Source organism: Nymphaea colorata, chromosome 3 (genome assembly GCF_008831285.2).
Source record: "Nymphaea colorata isolate Beijing-Zhang1983 chromosome 3, ASM883128v2, whole genome shotgun sequence".
Lineage (NCBI taxonomy): Eukaryota > Viridiplantae > Streptophyta > Magnoliopsida > Nymphaeales > Nymphaeaceae > Nymphaea > Nymphaea colorata.
In genome coordinates this window covers 4,902,006-4,921,449 of record NC_045140.1, presented here as the reverse complement: position 1 = coordinate 4,921,449, position 19,444 = coordinate 4,902,006, and the positions used below count along the sequence as shown (strand labels likewise).

Here is a 19,444-nt window from a genome sequence, read left to right as displayed (position 1 = left end):
GAACATGAAGAGCATTATGAAGACGGTATTTATTCAACAATGACAAACTCCCTTTTCCAGCCACAGAGATAGAAGAACCATCAGCCATAGACACACGTTGTTGCCCAGAAGACAATTTGTATTCTTGACACATCTTAAGGTCCCCTGTCATATGATGCGTAGCTCCACTGTCAACAATCCAATCACCATGTGAGGAATTACCTTGATCACTAGTGGCAACAAGAGCTTGGGCTAACTTAGCCCCCTCAGACGTAGAAGCTTCCTCCTGAGTAGTAGACAGCCGGCTAATATACGCTTGCAATTCTTTGAGTTGATCGGAGGAAAGCTTTGATTTGGCAACATTTGAAGAGCTATTCTGACTAGACTCAGGCACAGAAGGACTCCGCCGACTAGAAGAAGGACGACCCCGGACAAGTCGCCTCTCAGGGTGAAGATCCCAACAAAAATCAACAGAATGTCCTAATTTGTTGCAATGGCTACACCGTCGAGCAGGACGCTGTCCAGTCCCAGAAGCCCGACTAACAAAGGCTGAAGGAGAACTCCCCTGACTAGAGTCAATATGCATCACCTGGCGTCGTTGTTCCTCAGATTCCACTCGAGCATACACCTCTTCAATCCCAGGAATCTCATCACAGTTGAGAATTTGACTCCGAATGGATTCAAACTCATCACGCAGACCTCCAAGGAAAAGAAAAGTACGATCCATCCACTCCTTGTCCCAGTACAAGGCATGATCAGAACTACAGTTCCAGTCATCATTCACATGATAGTCGAGTTCCTCCCATTTAGTCTCCAGGGCCGCAAAAAAGATGTCACAGACAAATCACCCCGTTTAAGAGAGTAGATGCTGCGTTTAATCTGATACGTACGCAAAACTCTCTTCTTACAGCCATACATCCTTGCGAGCACCGTCCACATATCATAAGAAGTCGACTTCCGCAGAATAAGTGGCTGAATATCAGCAGAAACAGAGCTGATGATCCACACCTTAACTTGACTGTCTTCCAACGCCCAAGTTGCCCATCGAAGATCTGTTTTACTAGGCGCCGGTTTCTCCCCTGTGATATAGGGAAGGCGACCACGACTAGTTATCCCAATTTCAAGTGCGGCAGACCAAGAGAGATAGTTGTCTTTAGTCAAGCGAATAGACGTGACCTGAACCGGTAAGTTCTCGCTCTTGGTAGTATTGCTCGTGTCAAAGGCAACATCCATCTTGGGAGTCATCTCGTCGGCCATCAGGTTCACCAAAGAGAAACACTACCCAGGACCAGGGAACACGACCGGGTGGTGGACCCAAGAACCACGCCGATGGCAATGCGCAGGCGACGGCGACAGCGACGGCACTGGTGAAGGCGAACAAGGCGACAGCGACGCTAGACAAGGCAACGGCGCTGGACAGAGGCAACGGCGACGCTAGACAAGGCAACGGCGCTTGACCAGGCGAGGCGGTGGCGCAGGTGAAGGCAATGGCGGCGGCGCTGGACTAATACAACAGCGGTGCTGGGAAAAAGCGACGGCGTTAGCTCAGGAATAGGCGATGGAGGCGGCGGAAATAGCAGAGACGGCGGCCGGCGGTGGAAACTCCAGCAGCGGCAGGAAAAAAGAAGGCAGAAACTTTACTGGCACACCAATAGTCTCACACGCGCTAGCTCTGATACCATGTAGAAACACGCAACGGAAAGGAGAAACAGAGAAGAAACACACGATATACGTGGAAAACCTCAAGAAGAGGTGAAAAACCACGGAGAAGCTCTAACCTAGGGGCAACACCGCAACCCTAGGAGAGAGAATATTATTTTCCACTTAATCACCAATTACACAATAAGTGGGATTATATAAGAGGGAGACCCGCCTAGGGTACCGACCCACTCTCAGTACCCGCGCCCATGGGACTGGGTCCATATCTAGACCCGGTTCCCTATACAAGATATTCTAACAGGGTACATACATGACAACCGTTGAAAATGTGGGTACAGGGGTACGACAAGATATATATATATATATATATATATATATATATATATATATATATATATATACGCAAAATAATATATATGTATATACGCAAAAAAATCCAAATGAAAGCAACAATTAAATAAACAAGTGATTTTAAATAAAAAAAACTACTTGTTAATAAACAATAACTCTAAAAACAAAAAGAAAACTGAGTTGAAAAAAATTAATCACATAAAATTGAAGCAGTTTGGAAAGGTTTTGATCTAAAAAGTACCCCAGTGTGTCCAAGCACCCAGTTTGGGTATAGGTACAGCCACATGGGTACGTGGACCTTATTGAAGTACCCATACGACTTAGGACGTGACTTTCAAAATGATATTAAGTTATTAACTATTCACTCAAATTAATAATGTTGTATCGGCAAATATCTAGGCTACATATAAAAAAAATTAAGTGTAAAGTGATGAGGGGATATATGAGGTCTTAGGAGTAATGGGAATATTGCACTAATTTGGAGAGTTATGAGAATAATTATAAAAATTTAACATGTTCTGAAAATAGCCAAAATGAAAAGGGTGCTCTCATTTACTTAAGTCGAGGAGATGCTGGAACATATAATTTAAGTAGTTATCCAAAATATATTTCACTCAAGAAAACAGTTTAAATCATTGTCACAAATATGGCTGCTCATTTCAAGGAAAAAAAGCAAAAACTATGGGAAATAAAGAAAATGAAAAAACAAGAAAATTTGTAATACTAAAAAAAAATCAAAACGAAAATATCATTGTTGTCACATTTTCTGCAAAAAGTGTTTAAATATAGTTTAAAGTAAACTTTTTATGCTTATTTTTCTATGTCAATAATTAGCTTGAATTTTGGTTAACCTTAGAAACTTAGGTAGAAAACTTAAGGGTATTTGGATGACGCCTAAAACCATTTTTTTGAGGTAAAAAATAGTTTTGCTTTCAAAACGTCATTTCAGGCACGTTTGGATGATGTCAAAAATGAGCTTTGTCAGAACATATTTTTGGTAAAAACTGTTCTTTGAAAGGGAGTGAATAACCTGACATCCCCCAGGTTATTCACAAAAAAATGTGTTTTGGTCCAATTACTCAAACACACAAACCAATTTTTCAAAACTGATTAAAAAATCAATTGTTTAAAGAACTAGTTTTCACAAAACCAATTTTTTGAGTGTCATCCAAAGATGCCAAACTCTACCTCAAGCTTTTATAATGTTTTCTATCCTTCTTTACATTTTTTATTTTACTAATTTCCCAAAATTTCTGCAACAAAGACAAGATTCTCGATTAATACACAAGAAAAACCCCACTGATAAAAACCCAATAAGCATATTTCTAGGAATGGATCAAATTACATTGAAGAAAAGGAGTTTACGAAAAAAAAATTATGAGGTTAAATGAATTCCTAAATATGTAATGACAAATCTCCAACATCTAGAAGTTGGTGGAACCTGCAAAGGTGGACAAATAAAGGTTCACATTCATGGCGTCCCTCATTTGGTAGGAAATTTTTGGTTTCTCTAAAACCCTAAAAGCTATTTCACCCTAGCTCTAGATTACTAATTAGAGTACATTCCTAAAATCTAAGATGTGCAAGGTTAGTGGTTCTGAGGAGACTTTTCCGAATATCTCTGCATGTACACTTCACTAGCACAAACTAACAAGGGCATTACTAGCAATGACATTGAAACATATGCATGTGATATGAATAATGCCAGCTTATCAAGGGATGCCACCAAAGAATCACTAATTCACAAAAAAAAAAAGTGTCAGTAAAAGGAACAAAGTATCATGAATGGTCAATAAATAAAAAGTCACTCTCATTTGTCATTAAGGAAGAATATATCTGGAAATGAACAGACCTTGCGTAGCTTATCCAATGCACCACTCGTATCAAATGTCTCGTTTCCATTTTCATCCATTGTCACGGCAGCTAATTTTGCTAAAGTAATCCCAACACAGAATGGATGCCCTGAATTTCTTTAAGAGAGATAAGACATTAAACAAGAACAAGCAACAGGTGAATACAATATGAATTTAAACGTCAGCATAGCCAACATTCCCGAAATGAATACGCAAATCATTCACGAACTTACGTCATGCTATCCTCATATCTTATATGTACATTGGTAATTGAGATTTTGAGATTGCCAATAATTGTGGCAATGAGAGAACCCAACCATGAATTCCCATCCGATGCCTGAGACAAAACATTGCCAAATTTAGAACACCTAATCTAAGTATCAAGTATAATAGGACATTCCTGCGCTAAGAATTAACTTTTTTAAATGAGAAAATGAACTGTTGCATCACAAATGAGAAAACACACCGGCATGAAAAGCAACTACATAACATGAAAGAGGAAGCTGCAACGAGTTTGAAAAGTTGTCACAAGAATGGAACAGAAAGGAGGATCAGAATTTAAAACTCACGTTTTCCAACTTGTACTTCCGATCTTTGGCTTCAAGAATCGTAGACTCCGCTTCCTAGTTTTGGGCAAAATTTTAAGAGGATAAGAATGAATGAAGTAGAAAAAAAAAATCATAAGTTTATGACCTAGTAGCATCTTTATGATAAACATGTTCATACAGAGAAATTCAAACAACCATAAAAGGCATAGATTTCAAGGAACCATGCTTATGGCAACTCAAAAAAAAAAGTTGTAGCAAGGACCAAAGTTGGTCTTCAACAAGAAACAGGATAACTGAGGAAGGAATTAAAACAGAAGATAAACCACACAGGCATAGATTTCAAGAAACCTACTCGTGGCCCCAAAAAAATGAAGCCAGGGTGAACTGACTTTTTTCTGTTCTTTACAGGAAGACCAACCCACATGAAAAATGTCATTTGCAAGGACCAAGGTTGGTCTCCAACAAGAAACAGGATAATGAAAGCAAGGAACTAAAACAGAAGATATCTCATTCGGCAGGAAATTTCTAGAAAATCAAGAAAACTTACTGTTTTTGCCTTCCAATTGTCCCAGGACTCTACAAACACATATTGCTATTCATATTTGTTAGTTGTTACTAAGCAGCCACTACAATAACAATTGTCATAAGGGAATTTAACACTCAAAAAAGTTTTTTCTCCTTCACATTTCCAAGTAATTTCATATCTGCTCCAATAGGCAACCGAGTTACTTAGAGTCCATAAAACTTTTCAACGCAACTCCAATAGGCACCCCCCCCCAATGATTTCCGAGCACCTTTTGTTGCTCGTCAAAGAACTCGCTCGTACAATTTCACTCGCCTACATCCTCTTTGGCTAATCTAGGTGAACTTGGTTCCTCCAAATCATAAAACTTGATTTGTTCCAGGCATCTAATTTTCATGGTATGACGTTACCAATATTTATGAAAGTCACTCTGTCAACGATCATCCCGGTATGAAATTGTAACACCCCAAATGTTTAATCCCGTATTGAAGATTATAAGGAATCTTCAAGGGTTTATAAAGGGGGTCATTACCATAGATGATTGTCCTGGTTCCTAGCATTTTTCAGGTTAGGGCCGAAACTGCTAGGGGGCGGTTTGGAAACCGTCGAACCAGGGGCCCGAGCCCAAGAGTGGGTCGGGTTGTTATAGTGGTATCAGAGCAGTTCAAACACTCGGAACTGGGGTCCCACACACGCGGACGCGTGTGCTTTAAGGGGGGTGGATTGTAACACCCTAGAAGTTTAGTCTCGTATCAAAGATTGTGTGGGATCTTCAAAGACTTACAAAGGGAGGCCATTAATGATATGATTGTCCTGGTTTCTAGCCTTTTCGGGGTTGGAACCGAAACTGCTAGGGGGCGAGTTGGGATCCGCCGAACCAGGGGCCCAAGCCCAAGAGTGGGTCGGGTTGTTATAGAAACCATGAACCATGTCAAATCTAATGTATGTAATACAAAAAAGTAGACCAATTTAAGACCACTCTTACATGAATTACCAACAGTAATGTCTGCTTCCTAATATTTATTTAAAAGATTCATGATATACATGCACATCTTCATCTTTTGAAGAACAATTGTATCGAAAGCTCTCTATTTGAAATTCTCAATATCTCTCTCTTAGAAAATCCACATAATGATACCATCACTTCAAATGTTAAAATTCCCAAACCAACCGAAAGTGGTTACATTTCCATCAATGACAAACCATCCAGTGCACTCATAAGTTGTGCAATAGTGAGTGAAGAGATGATAAAAAGTACCTTCTTTGGTCAATATTTGACACACTCAAACAGATGCAAACATGAAGAGAAAAAGAGGTAGAGTGGCTGCGTTTGTAATGACCAGTTTTCTATGCAGGCCCACAGCCTGCTCAGGAGCCTAATAACCATGTTTTTTTATAAGTAGGACGTAGTGTATGAGGAGCAATACAGATACACGGACAGAAAGAAGAATCTTCTTTCCTCCTTGTTGGACACCAGTCTGATAGTGAGAAAAAAAGAAGTATATCAAGGCCGTGTAATAAAGGTCTAACCAATGTTAATACAAGCACCATTGACACCCTCGGGCAGCTGGGAAGCACCTATATATATATGGAACAAATGGATGGGTGAGTACGACTCGCATGGATCCTGGTAAAATGTGGCATTTCTTTCTTATTATCTACGATCAATGTCTGTGGCCACTTGGCCATCAACTTTTGATCCTTTGAGATCCACTCCCCTTAATCACAACTCTTCCTCTCCTCAACTAACTTCCCCTGGTGAGAATATGGAACTTTTGAATACCAATGGAGGCCTTCAGCTCTTTGACAGCGATGACAAAAACAAGTACAACCGTTTTCTCTTGATTAAGTACAGAAATGTACATGCACAGAAGTACACGTGTACAAGCTCCCATATGCAAACCCAACTTCCACACGTTTTACATTATATCATGCAACTCAATCCTGCATCCAAACCCATACCATACTCATACAACACTAGATTTCAAAAATTATACTAGACCGCATAATGATGTGGAGTCCTTTCGCATCATTGAATAATTCAACATGGTATGCAACTTTTAGGCTAATTATGACTGCTTATGGTCAATAACAGGTAGACCAGCTTGCCACAGGCACATCAAATAGAATATAAACTAATTGTGGCCAGCAATCTACATAACAGGAAGAGAATATCAAGCATACTATCCATCACCAAAAAGTCCCCCACAGATCACTCCAAGGAAACTAAAAGAGTTTTTCCCCAAGGTAATAATCACTCCATACCTCAATCTGGTGAAGTTTTGCCTGAAACAACTTTTGTCTATCTTCTGCCTGTAAGTTGTTATAACAAGGACAGGTGAACAATAGGTTAAAATTGCCTTTAAAGAACTATATACATTAGAAGACTTACTGTGAGTGTCCGTCCATCAGGTGCTGGATGTGCAAGAATGAAGACACGATCAATTATAACGATGACAGGTTCCTTTCCTAGACTTTTCCAAGGGACCTATAAAAAATTGAAATGCATTAGCAATAACTTTCTATCACTTTGTTGGACAACTGCAACTTTTCTACCCAAAGCTTTATAACACAAAGCATCAACTTTCACATAACAACTTACAAACAACACTGCCCCATTTTAGAAAAAATAAAAAAGAACTTAAATTTGCCATCTAATGCTGCCTCAAAGTAACTTGTAGTCTTTCAGTTTGAAGGTTAAAAAACAACTCAATTTTTTCATTAAACGACATCAAATGAATTTTAGCAGACCAAGAAATCTGTGCCCAGATGACCCATTACCGGTAGATCTGCATTTCAAAAGAACCTCAAAGGCAGACATGGTGGGTACATGAGACAGATCATACAAACAAACAAACAAACAAAAACTAAGAGCACAGTAAGGTAGTAACTCAAGTATAACCCCATCCCTTCGTAACTGACCAGCCTAGCAGGTCTCCAGAAGGCCACATGTGGTGGAAGACTGTTGGCCAGATAATGGAAAAGAATGTCATTCTGGAGACCAAAAAACCTAAGGGATAATGATAACAACATGTTAATATTGAGAGTGTTGAGGAATAATATTTGTTTTAGGCGCGTGGGTGCTTATTGGCATGTTTAGGAAGTTTTACATTTTTCTGTTTAGTCAATGCCCTCTTAGTATTTTTCTCATCTTTTCTGGACTATTTTTGTAAACTTTTATTTCTGCCTAATCCCTCCTTAACGTGGCATTAGGGTTAGAATGAACAGAACTTTTCTCTCTCCAAAATTACTGCCGCTACATGGTAACAAAGCCTGCCTTCAACATCCGACAACTGCCTCTGCCTCTACTGTAGTGGGTGATTCAGCTTTCTCCATAGTTGTCAGCAATCCAGGTATAGATTCGATCATTGATTCAAAAGTCTCGAGACATTTTTGTAGTAGACCATACCTTTTTTTTCATATGACCAGGTTTGTTCACCCTAGGCACATTAAACTTGCAGATGGAAGACCATCTCCCATTATGGGTAGCGAAGATGTGAGGATATCTAATTCCCTTTTTCTCACACAAATTTTATATGCTCCTGAGTTTCCTATAAATCTTCTATTTGTCAAACAACTGTGAAGAGACATGAAGTGTAGAGTCATTTTTTATCTTGTGCTTGTATTTTTCAAGACTTAGAAACAGGGAAGATGATTGGTGGAGGCCATGAGCAAGATGGGGTCAATCTCCTGTCGAGGACTGTGGATACTACAGCTTCCTCTATACAGTTGAAGTCTTCTCCTCCCTACCGGTAGCATCTACGTTTGGGTCATCCTTATGTGCAAAACTTCGTCAAATTTTTCCTCATTATTCCATGTCAAAGTCCTTCCAGTGTGAAGCTTGTACATTTTGGCAAACACACTAGAAGTAGTTATCCCTCGAGTCTAAGTCCATCAAGTCAAAGTCCATTCAATTTGGTTCATGTTGATGTGTGGGGGCCTAGCATGGTCCAATTCCCGTTACTATCTTGTCATTGTTGATGATTTCTCGAGAGTCAACTAGGTCTTCTTATTGAGAGAAAGATTTGAGGTCACAAGTATTCTCAAGAAATTCATTTTGAAAATAAAGACTCAATTTGGTTCTATCGTCAAATGCGTGTGCACTGATAATGCTCTAAATTTTAAATCTTCAACCTTGCTGAATTTTTATTCCGACCATGCTATTCGACCTCAATTTACCTGCCCTCATACCTCTCAGCAAAATGGGGTAGCTGAGGGGAGACATCATCAACTCCTAAACATGGCTAGAACCTTGATGATACAAACTCATCTTCCAACATATCTTTTAGGAGATGCAGTAGTCACATCTTGCTTTTTGACCAATAGACTTCCTTCCTCTTCTATTCAGAATAACATACCTATTCAAAAATGGTTCCCAAATAGACTCCTGTTTCAAATTTCTCCAAAAGTCTTTGCATGCACATGTTTTGCTCATATACTTGCCCCAAAGAAGGATAAACTTGCTGCCCAAACCATTAAATGTGTGTTCATCAGATACCCAAGCAATCAAAAAGGATATCAATGTTTCGACTCTGTATTCCAAGAAGAGACCATCAGTGCAGATGCAACTTTCTTCGAGTCTAAACTGCACTTTCAACCCCCAAGTCCTCCTACAAGGATGCCACCTTTTGTTCCTTTTCCTATTCCACTGGAACCGGTTCCCAGTGTGATATCTCCTCTAGTGTCTTTGAGTCCAGCCCCAATATGTCTTCTCATGCTGTCAATCGATTTCAAGATCCCCCATAGGTGTACACTCGCCGGCAAGACCATTGTCATAAAAACGTGTACGGGTATTATACCGCGAGGAAAAAGACAGGTATAATACGACAAAGTTGTATATCTTGGGAATAAAACGGGAAAATTTAAAACATTTAATAAATCTTAAAAATTATAAAAAAATAAAAATAATAAAAACAAAAAAAGACAAAAAAAGGAAAAAACAGCAAAAAACGAGAAAATAAGGGTATTATACAGGTATTATATGCATTTTTTTGTTTTCTGGCGTTTTTTTTTTAAAACGCGTTTTTTTCAGGTTTTATACAGCCGACTTGTTTTTCATGTTTTATACGCGTTTTTTTTTTAATAAAACGCGATTTTTTGTGACAACAAGACCCATCTTTGAACCCTCCATCAGACTCTTCTCAGGGCATAAGGCCACTCTTCTCAGGGCATAAGGCCACCTAGAGACACAGACCATGGTACACATGATTTTGAGCCTGTAGAAAATCTACCTATTGCTATTCGGAAAGGAAAAAGGTAGTGTACTGCGCATCCTATTTCTATCTTTGTTTGCACTAATCATGTAAGTAATAGCTTGGTTCAGTTTGCTCGTGCTATGGTTGTGCAATCAGTTCCAACTAGTTATGAGCAGGTCTTGTTGCATAAGAAGTGGAAACAAGCAATGCACGATGAGATGGATGCATGGATGTCTAAGATGGACACATTGATCGCATTTTTTTCCCTTTTTTTCATTTTTTTCGTTAATATAGTACTGTTTGTGGCTATCTTTTTCCTTTTTATTTTTGTTCTGAAGGGAAGATGATAAGCTCCATTCAGTTACAAATTCCCGTCCGCATAGGAAGCATTTCATCTTACAATAAGATACTTCAGGCGCATGGAGAGGAAATGACAGCAGTAGTTTGAAGACAAAGTCATCACAAGTACCTTCAAGGTTATTGTACCAATGAATCCCCCTTTCACGATAACTGGAAGTTTGAGAGAATTTAAAGCCTCGGCCTTCAATTGTAGGTCTCTCAGGACAACATCACCTGCAACAAAACGACGATATATGTTTTAAAATAATACAATGTGCCACAGAAAACAGGAGACACCCTAAGCATCCAATGACAAAATAGTACACATTAAGATGATATAATACATAATAGCAATGTCATTCCGATACACAGCCATTGATGGTTCGCTTGAAATTTGGTACAAAAGTTACACAAGCTAACATGCACACATGCAGACACCCATATGTACATCGAAAAATGCACATCCACAAGAATACAAACAAGCCGAACAAGAAACACATAAAACATATGCATATACACATAACCACATATACATTTGGAAAAGTGAGTACAAGGGTGACAGAATGAAGGCAAGATAAAGTGGAATTAAATTTTATATTGGCTTAGACACCACAAAATACCTAAATGCATTTCTTCCCATAAAGGGGCCCTAATACCATTACCATCAATTCGTTGTTATCCTCTCACTAGAAGACATTATCTCATTTGCTGTCCTATATGGAATTGTAGCTTAATTTATATACCTATAAAACACTCTAAGCACATATTGCCATTACATATTTGAAAGGACACAATGTTCAACTTTACATACCTTTGACGTTTTCCCTTCTAAGTTTACTGGAGAGACATTAGTCAATTTTTCTTTTAGGGAAATGCTCTACTTCTACAAAAACAAACCTCAGAAGTACTTATAGTTTGCTAGTTTCAGAATCAGGATTGGGATTCGTCTAAAGCATCTGTAGTCATGTCAGACTTAATGGAGATCATAATAATCTACATTCTACTGCTTCTAGTCAGACACAGGTATAACCAATGCTCAGCAACAAGGATCAGTTTCACATAATATCTCCTATCTAAAGCTAGGGAATCAACATCAACATAGGCAGCTCAAAAGAGCTACTGCAGTCTGTAGGCCAATGTGAAAGGTACTAGTTTTCTAGTTGAGCGCCAGACACAATTTTCATCATTGACATCCCTAGCTCTAACGTTTCCTATTGTGCTTGCAATCGGACAAATCCTCTAGGAGGATTTAAATGTTGCACAACTTCAAAAAGTAACCACATATTCCCACCCAAAATGTCATCCTCCTGGATTGCCACCTTCATACTGTAAGTTTAACCAAGGCAGAAAAACAAAAAAAGAGGCTGGACAGGAATAATGGCTCAATGGCCAAGTGACCTGAGCAACTTAATAGGACTATTACTGATTTGCACCTTTCCAAACACTAATTCTCAAAGCTTCTGCGGAGAGCCCTTGAACATAGTCACCCAGGTATTTCTTGAGCAAATGTGATACCTGAAAAGGGAAAAAACATCAATTTAATGGATATGTCAGTTGCTCGCTTATTTTAAGTTACGCAAATCAAATAATCATCTGTCCATAGTACAGTCTCTCGCAAGTGCAGTCTCTCCAAAGGCATGCTGATATATTTCATATCATCATTAGTCAAGGAGAATTAGGGTTTGGCTATCATATTCATATGTACAATAGAAGATCAAGGAGAAAACTAGTCATGTGAATCATAGTTTGAAAGATAACAATTTTAAGAACAACAACAACACTAGCAAAGTAAACTTCCAGAAATCGATTGAATTCTAAGAGAGTCTGAAAAAACCTAAGGTTCACGATGCCAGATATCTTTAAACAATGCCACTACCTACTAACTAAAAAACTAAAAAACTAACATTTATCAGGCACCAGGCCCTCCTCTAAAGTTGTGCATAATACAAAGATCAACAAAGACAATATTTAAACTTTAGTTCTAACAGACAGCGGCATAGCTCTGACACCAGGTCTCTCTTTCTCCTCTTATCTCCTTTTCTGCTCTCCTCCTTCTTTCTCTTCTTCTCTCTCTTCCTCCCCTCCTCTCTCTTTCTCCTCTCCTCTCTTTCTTTTCCCTCTCTTCCTCTTCTCCCTCACGTTGAATCCCGAAGGGGGTGGCAACCCCTATTTATAGACAAAAGTTATTATTTTTTTATCACTTATTGCATTCTATTTTCTATTATTCTATCTTGAAGAGTTTTACAAAAACAATAATATATTTTGAGGAGGTTTGTTCAATTAATTAGATTTAAATGATTAGTTTCAGTTCCAGTTAATTTAGTATCTAATCCTAGCTTAAAAGTTTTAGTCTGTCAGTAATTGGGTGCTTAAGCTCTTAAATTTTTATTAGTTAAACTTAATCATGCTTAGCATAATTTAATCTTGATTATCTGATTATTAATGTACCCCTGATCATGGATGGAAATTACAAGTTTGCCACTGACCAAGACCATAATACCCTGTTTTTAGTGGGTCTTGGACTATTTTGACCTTGTAGTCTGACTGTAAATTTTATAACCATCGAATATCCATTTTCCATCTAATTCAAAACATGAACAAGACTAGGTCGTATACCTTTTATATGTATTATTATTTTCAAATTATGATGTAGTGTCTTAGCAATATACACACAGAAACACGACAGGGTTCTTGCTTTTAAGACTAAAGCCGTATAAATTGTTTCTAATGCCAAAAAAGTTCTATGTTACACATTCAGTTTGTTGTACCTCATAAGAAAATTATAAAGTTTGCATGGTTGTGTAGATAACATTTTCACAAGCAAAGGCAAATGCAGACAGAAAACACCCATGCACATGCCCCTGTTTGCCTTATGTTTGAGTTGTTCGAAATTTGTAATTCATAAGGGGTAATATAATTTCATATTTCTTATTCTTGTTTTTCTTATTCCTCTTTTTATGTAATCTTCTTTCTTTCATGTATTTTTTATCTTTTTTATTTTTACCTTTTTTTATCAGGTGCTTATGTTTCAACTGATTAGAGACTAGCTGTTGGAGTCTCCAATGGCTAGATTTCTAGCCGTTGGAGACTAGAACAGGTCACTCTCTCCTCTATTTATTACATGTTATTCCTTTCACTTAGTTGCGCTCCTTGGGTGAGCTGATTTGTAAGACTTTGTTATTAAGTAAGTTAGAGATCAGCGCGCTGGAGGTTTTTTTTTTTTTTTTTTTTTTTTTTTTGGCCAATTGGGTGCAGTTCATCACTTGTTCAAGCCAAATGACGTCTCCTTGTATACTGCTGAATATCTATACAAGCTGAATATCAGGTGACCTGCTTCTCTTAAGGTGTTAACTGCCGGTAAGCCTCATCTTTTCTGGTCTTTAGAGTATTCCTTTTTCTTGTAAGAATGGAAGAAAAGAAATACCTCTCTCTTCAAACTTTCCTCAAGCTTACTCCTACAAATTACGTCACATGGGCTTCAACTATGAAGTATCATATAGGAAGAAAAGGTTTATGGGGCAACATAGATAGATCTGAAATCGAACCATGTTAAGTCTTACTAAAATTATTAATGGAAAGACAAAGGAATTGGAAGGAGCATAAAAAGATAAGGCAGTTAAGGATTTTGATAAAAAAATGGAAGGAATGGAGGACAAATCACCATAAAGTAATGTCTTGGTTGCTTAAAAGTGTTGATATTTCTGTTAGTGCTCAATTAGCTAAATTTGACTTGGCTAATCAAGCATGGGATTTTTTAAGAGAGGCACATACCATGAAGGACGTGGCTCATAAATGGAACATTCAAGTCAAAATTTTGAAATTGCAGCAAGATGAAAAAATTGTGGAGAGTATGTTTCAAATCTGTTTGAAAATTATTTAAAAGAAAATTGAATTGAACATCAGAAATCTTATCCAAGAATCCCTCAGCAAAATGGAATTTCAGAGAGAAAACATACACATATTATTGAAACTACTAGAACTATTCTTATAGCAAAAGGGGTCCCTCAAAGTTTTTGGGCTGAAGCAATTCTTACCTCAATCTATCTTATTAATAGAATGCCATCCAAGGTTCTAAATAACAATACTCCATTTCAAACTCTTTATAATATTGAACCTAATTATAATAGACTAAAAGCGTTTGGATGTAAATGTTTATTTTTAAACAACCAAGAGGATAAACTATCACCTAAAGCCATACAATGTGTTTTCATTGGTATTCAAAAAGTCAAAAAGGATATAGACATTATAATGTCGAAAAAATAAACCTTATGTTTCAAAAATTGTGGTTTTTCTCGAACAAGAAAAAGGTTTTGAGAAAATAGATCCTAAAGATGAAGTTGACTATGCCTTCCTATATGAATTACTACCTGCTTGTGTAAATGATTTTGAAGATGACCAAGTTATATCAGATGGATGTGTGGATGAAGAACCTATGAGGGATATTCCTACTTCAGATGAAAGTTGTGAGCCTGTAAAAGAACTTATTATATATCATAGAAAAAGAACAAAAGTTATTGTTAGAGATCCTATTGATGAACAGTCTACTAGAAAATCTGAAAAAACTTCTAAAGCACCTCAAAAATTTGTTTCCCATGACTCTTTCTATCCCAAATTTAGGAAATGTCTGACAATGATTCACTGTTATGACGAGCACTCTACATATTATGAAGCAGTACAAAATCCCAGTTGGAAAAAGGCCATGGTCATAAAATTAGTGGCATTAAAAAAATGTAGGAAAGAGGAAATACAATATCTTCCTAAGTGAAAGAAAGCAATAGGTTGTAGATGGGTTTGTAAGGTCAAAACTAAGAGTCATGGGCCATTTGAATGGTATAAAATTATGTTAGTTGTCAAGAGATATTCACAAGAATATGGTATAGACTATGAGGAAATTTTTGCCCCAGTAGCTTGTATGACCTCTGTTGGAACACTTATAGCCATAGCTGTCGTTGAAAAATTATCTATTTTTTAGATGGATGTAAAAAATGTCTTCTTAAATAGAGATCTAGAAGAAGAAGTATACATGATTCCACCAAATGGTCATCAAGTTCCAAATGACAAAGTTCTTCGGTTGAAAAAAAGTTGTTTACGGGCTGGAACAGGCTTCCAAGGCATGGTATGAGAGGTTTAATAAGGTCATGATTCAATCTAAGTCCAAATCATGTTATTCAGACACAGCTCTTTATATCAAAAAATCAGATAAAGATATTGTTATTCTTTTGCTGTATGTTGATGACATGATAATCACATGCAGTGACAATGAAGGAGTAATCCAAATTAAGACAATCTTAAAAGAAATGTTTGATTTGGGTTTTCTAACCTTTTTTCTCGATATTGAGGTATGTTATGCCCAAAAGGATACTTATTATCTCAAATCAAATTTGCTACAAACACTGTTAACAGGTCAGGACTAACAGATATCAAGATTGTTGAGACACCTGAAGTAATAGGCGCAAAGATGAAAACCAAAGATGGAGAATCTCTAGAGAATCCCACGCCATATCGACAACTCGTTGGAGCTCTTTCATATATGACTATTACAAGGCCTGACATAGCTCATGCAATGCATGTTGCTAGTCAATTCCAACATGCTCCCACTACCGTCCACATGGGAGTTGTTAGGAGAATCAACAGATATGTCAAAAATACCATTAACAGAGGAGTTTTCTTGTCTTTATCATCTTCACTAAGTTTAATTGCTTATACAATGCAGATTGGGGTGGAGACACTAGTGATAGACATTCTATGAGTGGATGTTTGTGTGTTTCTAGGTGATTCCTTAATCGCATGGAGATGCAAGAAACAACAAAAGATATCTCTATCATCTAAAAAAGCAGAATATCGTGCAATGGCTACTACCACAGCGGAAATCATCTGGTTGAAGAGTTTTATCGAGGACATCGGAATCATTATTGTGAGAAGCCAGTTAAACTTTGTAGTAACAATAAAAGTGTCATCCACATAGCAAGTAATCATACATTCATGAGAGAACCAAGCACAGTGAAATAGATTGTCACTATGTAAGAGAATAATTTCTTAGAAAGAACATTGAACTTTCCTATGTTCCCTCAGAATATCAACTGGCAGAGTTCTTCACCAAACAGGCTGTGATAGACAGATGGTCGGGCCATAATGGTGATCAACTATGATCACCAGCCTACGTATAGTAAAGGTTCCGCCCACGCTACCACAGGGCATACGGAAGCAAACTCTTTCTTGCAACAAGTCAAGCCACCGAATGTTTCGCCATCAAAACCAGGTGCCCCAAACAACGACTCTCTGATCACATGAATCACGAGAAGATAATCCGAAAGCCTCCATCGGATAACCATCGCCGCAATAGAATCATAGGCGCATGTGACGACGATGGAAACAAATTATCCTATGTACTTTAGCGAACAATCGCAACCAGATTAAATGCAGGAGATATCATGAGATGCGGAAACTTTCATGACCAAGAAATCGAATTCTAACGTCCTTACATGAGCTTCGAACATGGCGGAGGACGCACGATCGCTCCGATCTCCCAACGGCGAATGTGATCGAGGGTTCTACTCTCTCTGTCTCTTCCAGACCTCGTAGAGGCCCCACTGGTTCTCTCCGCAACGAACCCTAAAATTTACCTCTCCCATGAATTCGCGGGATGACGAACTGGGGAGTGGGAGGGACTCGGTTTATTGCCGTTTTAAGGTCCCCCTCCTGCATCTCCGGCCGTCCATGCTGAAACGCGGACGGTTGTGATATAGGTCGGTTACTAGTGAGTCCCCGAGGACATGTTCTCGCTTTGTCGATACAGTTACATCGTCAGATAAAGAGCTAACAATATTGCTCTTCACTTCAGTTGCCCGAAAGAAAAATAAAAGGAATTTCACAGGAATCCCGCCCTTTTCAGCTAACAGCAAGTACAATCCTCCCTATGTCTGATTTTTCAGATAAGCGACTCTTTTAATTTTGAATTTTAGTTGATAATGAAAATCGGTTTATTGATTAAATCTGCCAAGCTAAGTAAACCAACCATTTCGGCTGAAAAGCAGTTATGAATCCAAAAAAAAGCTAAACTATTTGATTTCGAAAATGTGAAAAAATTGTTGAAAAGTAAACATCCAAAAATTTAAAATTAATAAAATATTGCATATCCTTCATTTCGGTTCCCGGTTAATTTAAATCAAATTCTCACCATTCAAATCGGCGATTTCTTCTTTCAGAAAATGCCAAAAAAAATTATCTGTAAGTAGAAAGCGATTACTGGAAACAAACATGTTCTAACTTAACGATTTAACTGAGGGCAATTTTATATTTTTGTAAGCAAATGGTCAAAGAAGCAGGTTATATATTATGGCTTTTAACAAGGAATTATAAGATGGAATAACCAAAACATCTCTATTGGTTAAATGGAATATCCTCCCTCTATAAATGCACAATTGGATCGTGGAATTTTTCTCAAACAAGTTTACCAACATACTCCTCTAATAGAAGATGGGAACATGTCTTCCCATGTTAGCTGCACGACAAAGAAAGTGCATAGGGGTACTTTTATCAAGAAAACCAATGGTGTGAGGCACAAATTTGTTATTATAGTTAAAGTGCTGGGCTTCAATTGAAACTTTTTTTTATCTTGAGAATTAGTAAATGGGAACTTTGTAAACGATGAGATCTTCTAGTTGGTTGGAGTAAGATCGGCATCTTCTCAATGTCATTGCACAAACAATTATGCGAAGCTACTTTTAAAACAATGCCTTTACTTGTTTCTTAAATTCCTCTACTGCGACCGAACTTAATCTTCGCCGCTCAGTACTTGTATTCATCGTAATGTATATTCGTTAAGTTATTTTCGATGTGTGGATAAGATTGTTAATATCAGGGCCCTTACTTTTTCAATCAATTTAATAAGTACAATACAAATGAAAACAATATAAAATTATACGCTGGATTTCAATTATTCATAGTGTTACGCTTCTGATATTCTGCTTGCATTTACGCTGTTAGTACTTTTTGAAAAAATGTATAAAATTATCATTGGCCAGTTTATTTTATATATATGAGTTTATTTTATATATATGTGTGTGTGCACGCACATGGTCGTCTCTAACACTACGAGGCCGTGTTGTGTTGAGTGCAGCGCGAATAAGGGCTTTATTGACATTGCTTGGTGGATAAGGGTCAACCTTATGACTTTCAGAATTCAATTTGGAGGAGTGAACAGTTCAATATTTGAGATGTACTTTTTAATAAAAATCGAGAGGAAACGAAGAATCCGATAGCGTGCATGTAGCTTTTTTTACAGGGTAGGATTTGAGTGGTACCACAGTATATTCTTCAACTTAACTATTGTGCTTGTCACAGTTATAAATAACATCAACAGCAATTGAACTGATGACACATCATAAGCGCGCTCCTTAGATAAGTCAAATTGGAAGACATCAATTTAAAGTATCCTTTATCGGTTTTTAGAGCAATGGGAAGGAGAACAATGTGATTGTTGGTTATTGTTTGAAAAATAGATTCTGAATTCAAATTCAATAAAAAAAAGCATCTCACTCGATTCAACCATTTACATGCTTACACGAGGATTGGTGATATGCCAAAAATAGCAAGGGGAATAACTTAGTTCAAAGACCACCCCTGCTGGTTCACATCTTTTAACTTTTGATTGATTTGGCTTTGACTTTCAAATGGTTCGTGGTCTTCCCAATGTTGGAGCAATGGTAATCGCAACAGAAGTTTTAGTGTTCAAGTGAAGAAGCAGCATTGCCCCTTGTAGAAAACAGCAGAGCAAGAGGAACAGGAAGAAGAATAAGAGTAAGTCAGATTTAGGAGTTTCCTTCTAAGGGGATCTTCACGATCCTCTTCTAGAGAGTGGTTAAACATTAAGAGCTGGGTATAAATAGTCAGTCCCTTAGGTTTCCCCAAATCCCAGTAGTGGTTAGCGTGAGAGATTTTTATGAAAATGTTGTCTTGTGAGAAGTTTTGAGTAAATTTCGAAACTGCAAGGCAGTT

At 37.7% G+C, this 19,444-nt stretch overlaps 1 protein-coding gene across 7 annotated transcripts in view; it reads right to left on the bottom strand.

Moving 5' to 3' along the window:
- The window catches only part of LOC116250249 (uncharacterized), a 100,092-nt gene extending 82,977 nt beyond the window's left edge, over positions 1 to 17,115 (bottom strand). For 5 of the 7 annotated variants that reach the window (XM_031623829.2, XM_031623830.2, XM_031623833.2 and 2 more), the window contains exons 1-8: positions 16,930 to 17,115; positions 11,881 to 11,962; positions 10,578 to 10,681; positions 7,306 to 7,401; positions 7,179 to 7,226; positions 4,412 to 4,465; positions 4,076 to 4,179; positions 3,842 to 3,959 (exon numbers count right to left, since the gene is read on the bottom strand). In XM_031623829.2, the coding sequence (XP_031479689.1) occupies positions 3,842 to 3,959; positions 4,076 to 4,179; positions 4,412 to 4,465; positions 7,179 to 7,226; positions 7,306 to 7,401; positions 10,578 to 10,681; positions 11,881 to 11,962; positions 16,930 to 16,944 (621 nt within the window). In that variant the 5' untranslated portion in view covers positions 16,945 to 17,115. Of the gene's footprint in view, positions 1 to 3,841; positions 3,960 to 4,075; positions 4,180 to 4,411; positions 4,466 to 7,178; positions 7,227 to 7,305; positions 7,402 to 10,577; positions 10,682 to 11,880; positions 11,963 to 16,929 lie in introns of those variants that run through there. The other 2 variants (XM_031623834.2, XM_031623835.2) reach the window with 2 other exon arrangements.
- Between the last annotated feature and the right edge of the window lie 2,329 nt (positions 17,116 to 19,444).